Consider the following 12005-nt stretch of genomic DNA (forward strand, 5'->3'; position numbering starts at 1 on the left):
CAACCGTGGCACAGTGAGATCGAACGAAGACTTCGGCAGCAGCATACCCCAACAGTCCATGATCGAATCCCAAATCAGACCCATTAAAAATATATGTGAAAGCTCTGGCCTCTGGCAGTTTTGTTTATATATTTGTCGATTCATTTTTAGAGTCGGTAAAGTAGAATTCGAAAAAGTAGAATATTGTAGAATATTGAACTATGGTGTGCAAAGCTATTGATATCACCATATGAGACACATAGAATCCAAGTGTGTCACAATTCAAATTCATAGTGTTCAGGCATGGTTCATAGCATAAGATTCACACATGAAATGGATGTGTTTCACAATATGCGCAAAATTAAGTGTGAGACACATGATGATGACGTGTGGAATTTTTTGAGTGTCCGTTTGCGTTGTGTTACACGGTAAGCGCAAAATACCCAATAATGACTACAAAGTAAGCATTTTCGAGGGAAACTGGGACTACCCATTAAAGCCTGGTACGCAGCTGAAAAGTAATGACGTTTTTACGTGCTACGGGATAGGACACGGAATGCTAAAGAAATTTCTTTTCCTTAGCATTTCTTGACCCAGTACGCAGTTCAAAAGAAATCGGTAAAGGAAAGATCGATTACATTAGTATCGTGATCGATATGAAGGTGGCGCATTCTGAATGCAATTTCATTTTCCTTGCGGAATAATGGTCTGACCAATTATTCCGTTAGGTAATTTTAACGTTTGTTGTAAAAATGATGTTTTGGATGCATTTTAACAACATAAAAACTGATAATTGTTGATTTTAAAATTAGACGACACCTACCTATGAACTCAAAATTTAGCAAAAGACACCTCCCTATAGCTGTCAAATTTACTTTTGGGAATATTCCTCAAAAATTACTTTTCCGTTTTCTTTTCAGTTGCGTACCAGGCTTAAAGCCTGGTACGCAGCTGAAAAGTAATGACGTTTTTACGTGCTACGGGATAGGACACGGAATGCAAAAGAAATTACTTTTCCTCAGCATTTCTTGACCCAGTACGCAGTTCAAAAGAAATCGGTAAAGGAAAGATCGATTACATTAGTATCGTGATCGACATGAAGGTGGCGCATTCCGAATGCAATTTCACTTTCCTTGCGGAATAATGGTCTGATCAATTATTAGGTTCTGCAGCGTGACGTCACAAATGAACTCAGTGTTAATAGGCTGAACCTTTTTGACAGTTCAGTGGTACTGTTTACAAGCACTTAGTCGTTTTTTCGAAAAAAAATTTCTAAAATTTCCGAATTTTAAGCCTGGTACGCAGCTGAAAAGAAAACGGAAAAGTAATTTTTGAGGAATATTCCCAAAAGTAAATTTGACAGCTATAGGGAGGTGTCTTTTGCTAAATTTTGAGATCATAGGTAGGTGTCGCCTAATTTTAAAATCAACAATTATCAATTTTTATGTTGTTAAAATGCATCCAAAACATCATTTATACAACAAACGTTAAAATTACCTAACGGAATAATTGGTCAGACCATTATTCCGCAAGCAAAATGAAATTGCATTCAGAATGCGCCATCTTCATGTCGATCACGATACTAATGTAATCGATCTTTCCTTTGCCGATTTCTTTTGAACTGCGTACTGGGTCAAGAAATGCTAATTAAAAGAAATTTCTTTAGCATTCCGTGTTCTATTCCGTAGCACGTAAAAACGTCATTACTTTTCAGCTGCGTACCAGGCTTTAACTTGGAAATTGTCGAGGAACAGTGCGATGAAAGGATGTTGCTCGTGGACACTGCAGAAGTGTAGTTTGCATCTCACTCGAGGGGGGCGACACATCTAAATCTCAAGTTTAGATGGTCAACAAATCTCACACTAGCGAATCAATCTTCGAACAATCTTCTTTCATTTGTCGCATCTACTTGCATCGCTCATCAATTTTTTGCAGGAAATCTTCAGAATCGTCATCAATCTTCTTTCTACACAGCAAAAAAAAATGTAATATCGATCAACGTAATTCAAGCTGATGTATGAAATAATGCTGTAATAGCAAAAAGCAGATACAATATTTCATCAATGGATGTAATTTTGTTCGCAAAATCGATGTACATCGTACAATGTGATATTACACAACCGATGGATTGACCTGGTTGCAGCAGTTTCGATGTAATATTCAACAACTTTTTTTGCTGTGTATCTACTCAGCGTGCGCGCAGCTAGCCACAGCAAAACACAATCTTTTTTGCATCGTAGATAGAGTCGTCCCCCTCGATCTCACTGCAGTCTGAAAAATTATCGAGAAAATCCACCCAAGAAAAAAACGACTAAGTCCACGTAAACAGTACCACTGAACTGTCATCAGATTGAGGTTAGCCGCGACGGTGCAAAACCTAATTCCGTTAGGTAATGTTGGCGTTTATTGCAAAACTGATGTTTTGGATGCATTTAAACAACATAAACACTAATAAGCGTTGATTTTACAATTTGACGACAACTCCCTATAATCTCAAAATTTAGCTGCCCGCATAAACGCGAACCATAAATTGACCTTACCTAAAATGGTTAAAAATTGTTTATAATCCCTGCTAAACTTTGACTGAAATGGTTATGGAACTTTACATGAACGTTTAATGATAAAGTTTCAACCTTATGTATTATGGTTTTTTGGAACTGGACCTTACAAATAATGGGTTGTTAAGAACCATTACCATTCCAAATTCTTGTTTTCTCCATACATTTTCAGAAAGAGAACTATATAAGAACGTTTTTACTTATGATTTGAGAACATTAATGGTAATGGTTATGGTAGTCAGTAAGGTCCATTAATGGTTTTGTATTATCGCTCAACTTTACGTGGAATATATCGTGAATTGGTAATCAGCAAATTACAGGCAACCAATTCGCGATATATTGCGGGTGCCTATAGCTGTCAAATTTTCTTTTGGGAAAAATCCTCAAAAATTACTTTTCCATTTTCTTTTCAGCTGCGTACCAGGCTTAAATTAGTAAAACTTTACCCATTTATGAGTAATTACAACTACAAAAACAAGTAGTAAGTATTCATTTTTGAGTAACAAATACTCATAAATGGGTAATATTTTTACTCATTCAATGGGTAGTCCCAGTCTCCCTCGAAAATGCTTACTTTGTAGTCATTATTGGGTATTTTGCGGTTACCGTGTGACGTAAATGTGACAGTTACACGGAGATGAAAAACAACCCAAAATTAAGTACTTTTCCCTCAATTCCGGGGTTCAGCCCAATAACCCAAATTTGAGTAAATCGCATATAGTAGTTTCCATTTAACACCAGCAAAAAATTACCTACTCTTAAGTATATTCTACCCAAAATTAAGTTTAATTCACGCAAATTTGAGAATATGCAATTTACTCAAAAGTAGCTTATTGGGCTGAACTATATCGTTGGGTCGAATCTCTCGTTCCTTTTTTGACAACAATAACGAGTGCAAGTGAGAGGCTGAAGTCAATATTAAGTAAAAAGAACTCAAATTTTGGGTAGTATTTTTTCTCCGTGTAGACAACAGATTTAGCTGTCACTTTGCCGCAACGCGTCCGATCCGGATCTAATATACGTGGACCTTTACTTTGCCGCAACGCGTCCGATCCGGATCTAATGTGCGTAGGCCTTAACCGATTGCTTCACCTCGGTAATCTATAGCTCATTGCAAAGAAGCCTCTTTACTCTTCTCTTAAGCAAAAAACAAAAGAATTTTAGAAATTCATCAATTGGCACGTCATTGTAAGTACGATAGTTCCTTGAATAATTTATCATGTATTGTGAACAGTGAATATAGGGAAAAATATCATTAATTGAAACTTTCGTCATGGTTCAAGCCAGTTATAAAATCATTTACATCGTTAAAGGTTTACACAATGGAGTCAACCAACCGACCTTTCTCAGCTGGGAGTCGCCAAGCACCCGATCCATATGATCAATTTTTAGAGCGGGAAGGATTTTATCGAAAACATACGGCCCGTGATTCCACCTGCTTGTTCCGCGTGGTATCAGAACAAGTGTTCGATGTTCAGCTGTACCACGGTAAAGTTAGAGACGACTGTGTAAATTTCATGCGCAAAAGACGTGACCTGTACGAAAAGGTAAAGATAATGGAACACATTACACTGAAGTCTTTTTTTACACGGTACGTTTTTAACGATTTCTCGACAACGATACAACCTATCGAATTGATTCCAATCACATTATCCGTTTCAAGCTATTTGTAATCGAATGGCATACTTAAAAAAATCACAATTTTTGGTGTAAATACAGAAATTTTTAAAATATGTATATGGACCATATCATGCTTTCATTACAAATGGCATCAAAATCCGATTTTTTATAAACTTTTAAGCATGCGAAAAATCAAAATCTCGTAGGTTTTTTTTTACACGGTACGTATCCACCGTGTAAAAAAAGACCTGAGTGTATATGATAATATTATGAACTAACAATACATTTCAGAAAATCAACGAGAATTACAACGAATATTTAGATGAAATGAGCAAATATCGTTCCTATGGATCGTTCATCGAACTGAATGCATTAGCACATGTCTATCGGTAAGTTTACTTTATTTTAGCCAGATTATTTTCTTCAATATCGGTAGCTTTAAAAATAATTGCGGAAAAAATTGTATTAAAGCCTACACGGTAACTGCAAAATACTCCGTACCGCTTAAGTACGCATTTTTTAAGGTAAACGGGCTCCCATTTAAGGTTAGAAAGCTTAATCTCATGCTCTAGGCCTGTATGGGAGACCAAGACAGTGGCCCGAAATTATGGTATCACATATTCTTCTCATTTATTTCTTAGCCACGTCGTATGACGTTTATTTAAAGGCACTGACATCAGGTTAAATTGGACGATACTAGTTAGATTAAATAATGTACATTCTATTCGAAACATTTTAGGGAAAACGACTAAATAGTGAACTTTTCAATTGCGTGACGTACGTTCATTGTTTTTCATTGAATGAATAATTAAACATTCGGCGCGTATTTGCGGACGGTCCGATTAACCGTGAAAAATCCATATCAAATGTAATCGAATCCGGTCGGAACCAGTGTGAAATTGTTGTGCTACTAACGGTGCAGTGTGGAAAGTGTTGATATTCACCGGGAAAATGCCCGATCCGGGACGAAAATCACGACTGCATCCTTCCGGGGAGGTCATTTCACTATCCTTGATCCAAAAAATCTGTAATTTTTTTTAGTAAAATTCATTAAAAATGCGTTCGAAAATTAAATTTTATTCGGAATTTTACTTCACTGAGTATAGGTATATTCCCTATTCATCGAAAATTAGCATCGATAATAATAACCGCATCATGTTATTAAAGCTACAGTTGTTGAATCAAATGTAATTGCCAGATGCATTAAATTCCTCAATTGGCAATAATTTTTAAACACTGAGTGTTTCACAACTGAAAACTATCTGCTTTTCACATAGATAACTAAATTATAGGTAAAAAAAAAACATTTTAAATTAAATGTACTTCTTCTTTATACATTATGTATTACGTATAATTAAATGTACTTCTTACATCAAAGCAATTGAATTTCTTACACTTGCTGACATTTCTATATCATACATTTTTTGACAGAGAGGAAGCTTGAACTAATATTTGTTTAAGCTACTTAGTAAATTTTCAAAACAATCCAGAAATTGGTAATGTATTTTGTGCACACTGAAAATAAATCGTATTAGGATTTAAAAGTAATGAAGACATTTGGAATTCAGTCAAATCTGTATTTTCGATAAAAATCTGTATATCTGTATGTACAGAAAATTTGTAAAATACAGAATAATCTGTATATGTGGCAACCCTGTTAGTATGGCGTCTTCGCTGTCGTTTGTCTGTTGATGTTTCCTTTTGTGGTTTGTGCGCGACCGTCGTCGACAGTTAATCGGCACCAATAGACGAGTACACGAGTGAACTTTTGTTCAACTACTGAAAAAAAATATGATACAACAGCGGGGCCCTGTTTACTAAAAATGAACACATGCATAATGCTCGCGTAACATTTCAAAAGGGCCTATAAACTTTTGTAAATAATTTGCTATGTCCTTTTCACGAGAACCGAAGTACGGCCACGCAAACCAAGAGCACTATCGGGAAGGGGAGAATTTCCCCTACCCTATGGTGTTGTTAGTGTGCGTGAGCGAATTCGGTTCGCGCGAAAAGGCCCTAACAAGTTTTGTGTACAAAAAGTGATAGGCCCGTTTCAAAGACAGATAGCGGACATGAAGAACCAGTGGAGGTGCCGGGCAAAGGTGTTTATCCTAGACAAATGGTAAGTTACAAATTCGCTGTTGTCCATGTCGTAGGCGCCGTCGTAGTCGCTGTCGTAATCGCCGTCGTAGTCGGAGGCAGTACCGTTAGTATATTTAAAATTAACCACCAACCGCTGAAAATATGAATTATCGCGTATTTCTGTTGTTCATTACATGCCAAGTAAAATTCGAGAACGTAATTTCATTTGAATAGCTTGTTCAACCAGGTCTTAAACAATCGTCACGTCGGTCATAGCTTGTTATGATTACCTGAACCGTGCGTAAAGAGAAAATCGAAACATTTAACGTCGCGTGAAAATGGCCTTCATCTCTTTCATAGATTTTAGTTTAAGGATTTCAAAGATCGTCGATTGCAGTGGCTTGCTTACTGAGCAGAAAAACGCGGTCCCAGATCCTTTCATATTAAAAATGTATGGTTAGATCGCTTGTTTATCGTGTATTTCGTAAAACTTTTCGTTGTCGTCGGTGCCGGGTCTGAATAGTCATAAAAACTTGACGCTATAATGTGATATGAGGGGCTCGATGGCCTTAGCACAACCGGTTTTGCTTACTGAGCAGAACATCATGAGTCTGTTCCACATTCAAGATTCGTCAATCGTTTTATTTGTTAACATGACTTCATGGTAATAACAGCAACTCGATGATTAAAAAGGAGCTCGTCTGCCTAGTGGCAAACGTTTTTTCTTACTGAGCAGAAGACCGTGGGTTCAATCCCAAGCTCCTTCGCGTTATATTATTGTTAGGACATCAACTCAGCTTATCGTTTACCAAAACGAACCCTGCTGCAAACCCAACCCTAATACCCAATATCCCAGTGATTCCTCGTGGAAGTGCAGAGGTGTTCTCGGCTTCCATCAAAGCGAGTGTCACGTCAACACATTCCTACCCCTTCCTTTCTTGACCTGTGTTCGGGCGCGGCCTGCGCTGGTATTACCTAGTTTGAGATCACCAGTTTTTACACATTGTGGATGATTGCTAGTCCCAAGCATCGTCTATTGGTTCTCTGTTTAATTACAGCTGGTCTGTCAATAACAGAGTAGCAACCGTGGGCGGTCAATCATGCTCATGCTCGTTTCAAATGTTACACTATTATTATTCATGTGTTCATTTTTAGTAAACAGGGCCCCGCTGTTGTGTCACTTTTTGTCGAGTGAGTGAACTCAAATCCATCTGTGCACTCGTCTATACCATCGTTCCGGATCGGCTTGGGATGACACATGATCGCAATGACGTTTATATAAGGTCTAGGCCAAAGGGCTTATTGGTGTTAGTGAAATGTGCAAATGGTTAGTGGTGTTCGTATTATATTGCAATGTTTATCTTGTTACACGAAACAGCTGTTGGCAGTGACGTATTTCTATCTGTTCTCAGGCTGTGTTCCATTTGGTGAATTTTTACTTAAATTTGACAGATGGAAAATTTTCAAATAAACTTGCTTAAAATAATCCACCAAATGGTTCAGAGATTGTCTCTCTTTATTAGTTTTTGTTTGTCTTGTCCCCCCGTCTCGATGAGTCTCATCGTCGCCCACTGGTCACCCACCATAGCCGGTCAAACTCCGGACGAAGCTAGAACAGCACTACCGTTCATACTGGCGACAACGCTCTGATGAGACAACGAAACCCTACCCCAAGCTCCTCCCCTGATCCTATCCTTCGAAAATGTACCCTTCTAACCTCGAGTAAGCCGCGAGTAATCGGCCCAACTCCTACTAGACATAGAATTAAGTGAATTTTGTTACACACAGTGAACAATGAATTATCGGCTCCGTAAAGCTAAAGCGATTGAGCCTTCCAAATAAACGAACTAGATAAAAAAAAATGGTTCAGAGCCTTAAATGGTGCATTAGTGTCCACCGATTAAACGTCAAAAAGCTCTATACAGAAAAACTAGCACGCAATATGAATGCAGCAAAGGTATTAAAGAAAGAGAGAGTCGATGAAGAGAATCTATCAATGTAGATTGGTCTATTTGAAAAGTGACGGGAGAATTCGCTATAAGTATCAGATTTAAAAAAAAAAAATGAATTATTTTCAGCATATTATATTTTAATGTTGTGAATTTTATATGCATGTATTATCGAAATGTTGTTTATTTAGGTGCGGGTCAGTATCCCTTGGCTCCAGAATACTGGTTTTTGATTATTTCAATTTTCAAATTATTTCGAATCAGTATATTTTACAATTCATTTAGCAACAGTGTGTGAGTTTGTTTGAATCTAGTATTCTCGCGGCACTTTTCAAATAGACCAATGTAACAAATGTAAACAAATCGAGTTAGGCGATACAAACTATTGCTCTTCTATCATTGTATGTGATACAAAAACATCCATCCAAATTTACTTTCATTTATTTAAGATAATCATAGGTAAAAAATTGTCCACTATACAGTTTGAAATGATGGGTACATGTTTGTTACTTCGGTCATTCGGACTGCCTAACATGATTGGTGCTCATTTTCTAAAGGCGGGACCAATCTAAAGTTAGGTACTCTACTATGACATCTGTGAAAGGGAATCTAGTATCATGTAGAACAAATCGTCCAATGTAACACTAATTGATTATGTCATTGAAAAAAATCGTCCAATGCAACATGTCTGATGTACAACTTGACTAGTCAAAACGTCCTATGTGGTTTTTGCTATATTGTAGCTTGAAATTCAAATCAAAATTGTGATTTTACCGTTTCTACTGAATTTTCAACGTTATTATTCACTGACTACATTATTATTATTATTATTATTATTATTGTTTATTGAAAAATTCAAGTGACAATTATTGTCTAAATGCATAAAACTTAAACTAAATAGTTGCGGTCAACGGTACGGAAAAGGCCAAGTAGCCGATGACGAAACACGTCAGCTGATACATTGAAGTCGAACATATAAAAATTGTTGAATTGCCGGCTGATTGCTCGAATTGGCTCGTGTTGTGTATAATTCCGGCTCCTTGGTTCCAAAAACAGAAAGTCGCGTTGACGAAGAGACCTCTCAGAGGCATACATATTTAGCTGTTACAGCAGTGTTGGACAGTCAATGTCACCTGTAAGCAGCTTTCCAGTGAACATAGCTTGATCGACCGTTCGTCTCACGTCTAATGGCTCGATTCCCAGGAGACGGCAACGCTCCTCGTACGGTGGCAAGTTCGTTGGGTCACGCCAGTTGAGGAAACGAAGAGCATATCTCACAAACTTGCGTTGAACGTGACTCCAATAAGGGTCGCACTAGCGAGCAGTAAAGTGACCCGAGGCATAACGGGTCACGAAACTAGTCGGCAATTTTGAAAATAAAGGCCAATTCTAGATAGAGCTGGAATTAGGGCGTAACAGCCTTTGTAAACAATGACTTCTATCGATGATTTCTAGGAACTCAAGGCACGCCCACGCAAACCAACATAACCGTCGGGTAGGGGAAGTCTTCTCCTACCCGATGGTGTTGTTGATTTGCATTGGCAAGCCTCAACTATCTAGAAATCATCAAAAGAAATCATTGTTTACAAAAGCTGTTACGCCCTAATTCCAGCTCTATCTAGAATTGTCGATTAGCTCTGGAGATGATGTCATTGTAGTGGATTCTGAAAGTGAATCTGCAGTCCAAGGTAACGCCGAGATCCTTGACGAGCAAGACAGCGTCCGTAGAGAACATAGTCAAACATGATTGGTTCGATTTTTCGGTGATAGGAAATAATGTTACATTTTTCTATGCTTAGACTCATCAAATTTCTTGAGCACCAGTCAGCAAAAATACCTAACATATTCTGGAGATCGCAGCAGTCTGAGAGGCTTTTAATAATTTTGTAGATTTTCGTATCGTCTGCATAGAAAACGCGGCATCCTGATGGTATCAGCAAGGCGACGTCGTTTAAAAAGATCGAAAATAATAGCGGTACTAGGTTACTGCCTTGCAGGACTCCCGAGTTGTTTGAGAAAACATCCGATTCCGACGCGCCAATCTTGACCTGTACATAGCGATTCACCAAGTAAGATCTGAAACAATCCACAGCAGTTGACGAGATGCCAAGTATCTCCAGCTTGGCCCGCAAGATATTATGGTCCACCGTGTCAAATGCAGCTTTTAGATCCATATACGAAGTATCGACTTGCCATCCTGAATCCATGCATCGCAGACAGTTAGAAGTGAACTGCACCAGGTTCGTGGACACGGAGCGCTTCGGGTAGAAACCGTGTTGTTCTGTATCGATATATTTTTTGTAGCGTGCGAACAGAGCACCATTTATGATAATCTCGAACAGTTTTTAGCAGGCACACAGGGAGGTGATTCAACGATAATTTATGACATTCCGTTTATCTCCTTTTTTTGTGCACTGGGAACAGATAAGAAAGTTTCCAGCGGCAGGGGAACTCACATTGCTGTGCCGAGAGATTGAATAGCCTCGCAAGTGGAAGGCAGAGATTGGCTACACAACGTTTTAGAACTGATGACGGAATGCCGTCAGGTCCGGCGGCGAACGAGACCTTCAGTTTGCGTGTGGCGGCTATCACCATGTCGAAATGCGCGGAATAACGAAACTAAACACATCACGTGGCATCCCAACAGTAGCGTCCAGCACTTGTGTTGGCGAAGCGGAGAAATCGTGGAACACTTGCTTGAAATGACGAGCAAACAAGTCGCATTTTTCTCTTTCACTATTAGCCGAGTCATTCCCGAGAAACATGGAATAAGGATTCCTTCCATTTGGAGTTGACAAACGATCAAAAACTTTGCCGATTTCGAAATAATAGTATTGCAAAATGTATTGTTTCTAAACAGTTAAATAATAATCTGTCGAACTTCAACTTCGATTTTCTCAAAATGGTTGATATGTTACATTGGTCTATTTGAAAAGTGACGCGAGTATTTACATCTGCGACACACACTGTAACCGCAAAATACCCAATAATGACTACAAAGTAAGCATTTTCGAGGGAGACTGGGACTACCCATTAAATGAGTAAAAATATTACCCATTTATGAATATTTGTTACTCAAAAATGAATACTTACTACTTGTTTTTGTAGTTGTAATTACTCATAAATGGGTAAAATTTTACTCATTTAATGGGCGGTCCCAGTTTCCCTAGAAAATGCTTACTTTGTAGTCATTATTGGGTATTTTGCGGTTACCGTGCAGTGAGAATGATGTAGGATTGGGCGATCTTGGATCGATCGTTTTCATCCCGATTTCTGATTTTTCATCGAAAAGTTTTACCTCTATGGTTTTACTCGAGGGGCGATTCACTTGTGTATTTTCGATTCAGGCCAACGTATTGATGAACGTATTGAAGTATTTTTTATCGAATAAACGTGTATTTTTCGTAATAATGTTTTATTTTGCACTTTTTGAATATATGTAATTTTCTGTGTATTTTTATGCATTAATGTATTAAAAATCAGTTATAAGTGTATTCTGTCATTTCAGTGTTTATGTTTACCACTCGAACTGAGAATCAAACGGATCAAACTCACAATGTTGACGTTTTGTTTGACAAATGCACAGCACACGCTAACTTTAAAATACCCACTGATGAGTAGAATTTCACCCAATTGAAAGAAAAGAGGCTTTTCTCATAAACTAATCAGGGGCTGCACATTAACTACGTAGACAGATTTTTGGGATTCTTGAGCCACCCCACCCACCTACGTTGACAATTGTCCATACAAAATTTTAAAAATGTGTATGGGCCGTGGATAATTGCCATCTAACCACCCCCCGTAGCTCATGAACAGC

At 38.1% G+C, this 12005-nt stretch overlaps 1 protein-coding gene across 2 annotated transcripts in view; it reads left to right on the top strand.

Annotated features, from left to right (window-relative positions):
* Positions 1-3587: 3587 nt before the first annotated feature.
* Positions 3588-12005, top strand: part of LOC135714476 (protein ovarian tumor locus-like) — a 104018-nt gene continuing 95600 nt past the window's right edge. Inside the window, exons 1-3 of one of the 2 annotated variants that reach the window (XM_065237852.1) lie at positions 3588-3725; positions 3821-4084; positions 4449-4546. In XM_065237852.1, the coding sequence (XP_065093924.1) occupies positions 3860-4084; positions 4449-4546 (323 nt within the window). In that variant the 5' untranslated portion in view covers positions 3588-3725; positions 3821-3859. The remainder of the gene's footprint in view (positions 3726-3820; positions 4085-4448; positions 4547-12005) is intronic. The other variant, XM_065237850.1, reaches the window with a different exon arrangement.

The sequence above is a fragment of the Ochlerotatus camptorhynchus genome, unplaced genomic scaffold (assembly GCF_037179485.1).
Source record: "Ochlerotatus camptorhynchus isolate MF236.1 unplaced genomic scaffold, CSIRO-AGI_Acam_v1.1 ptg000651l, whole genome shotgun sequence".
NCBI classification, from domain to species: Eukaryota; Metazoa; Arthropoda; class Insecta; order Diptera; family Culicidae; genus Ochlerotatus; species Ochlerotatus camptorhynchus.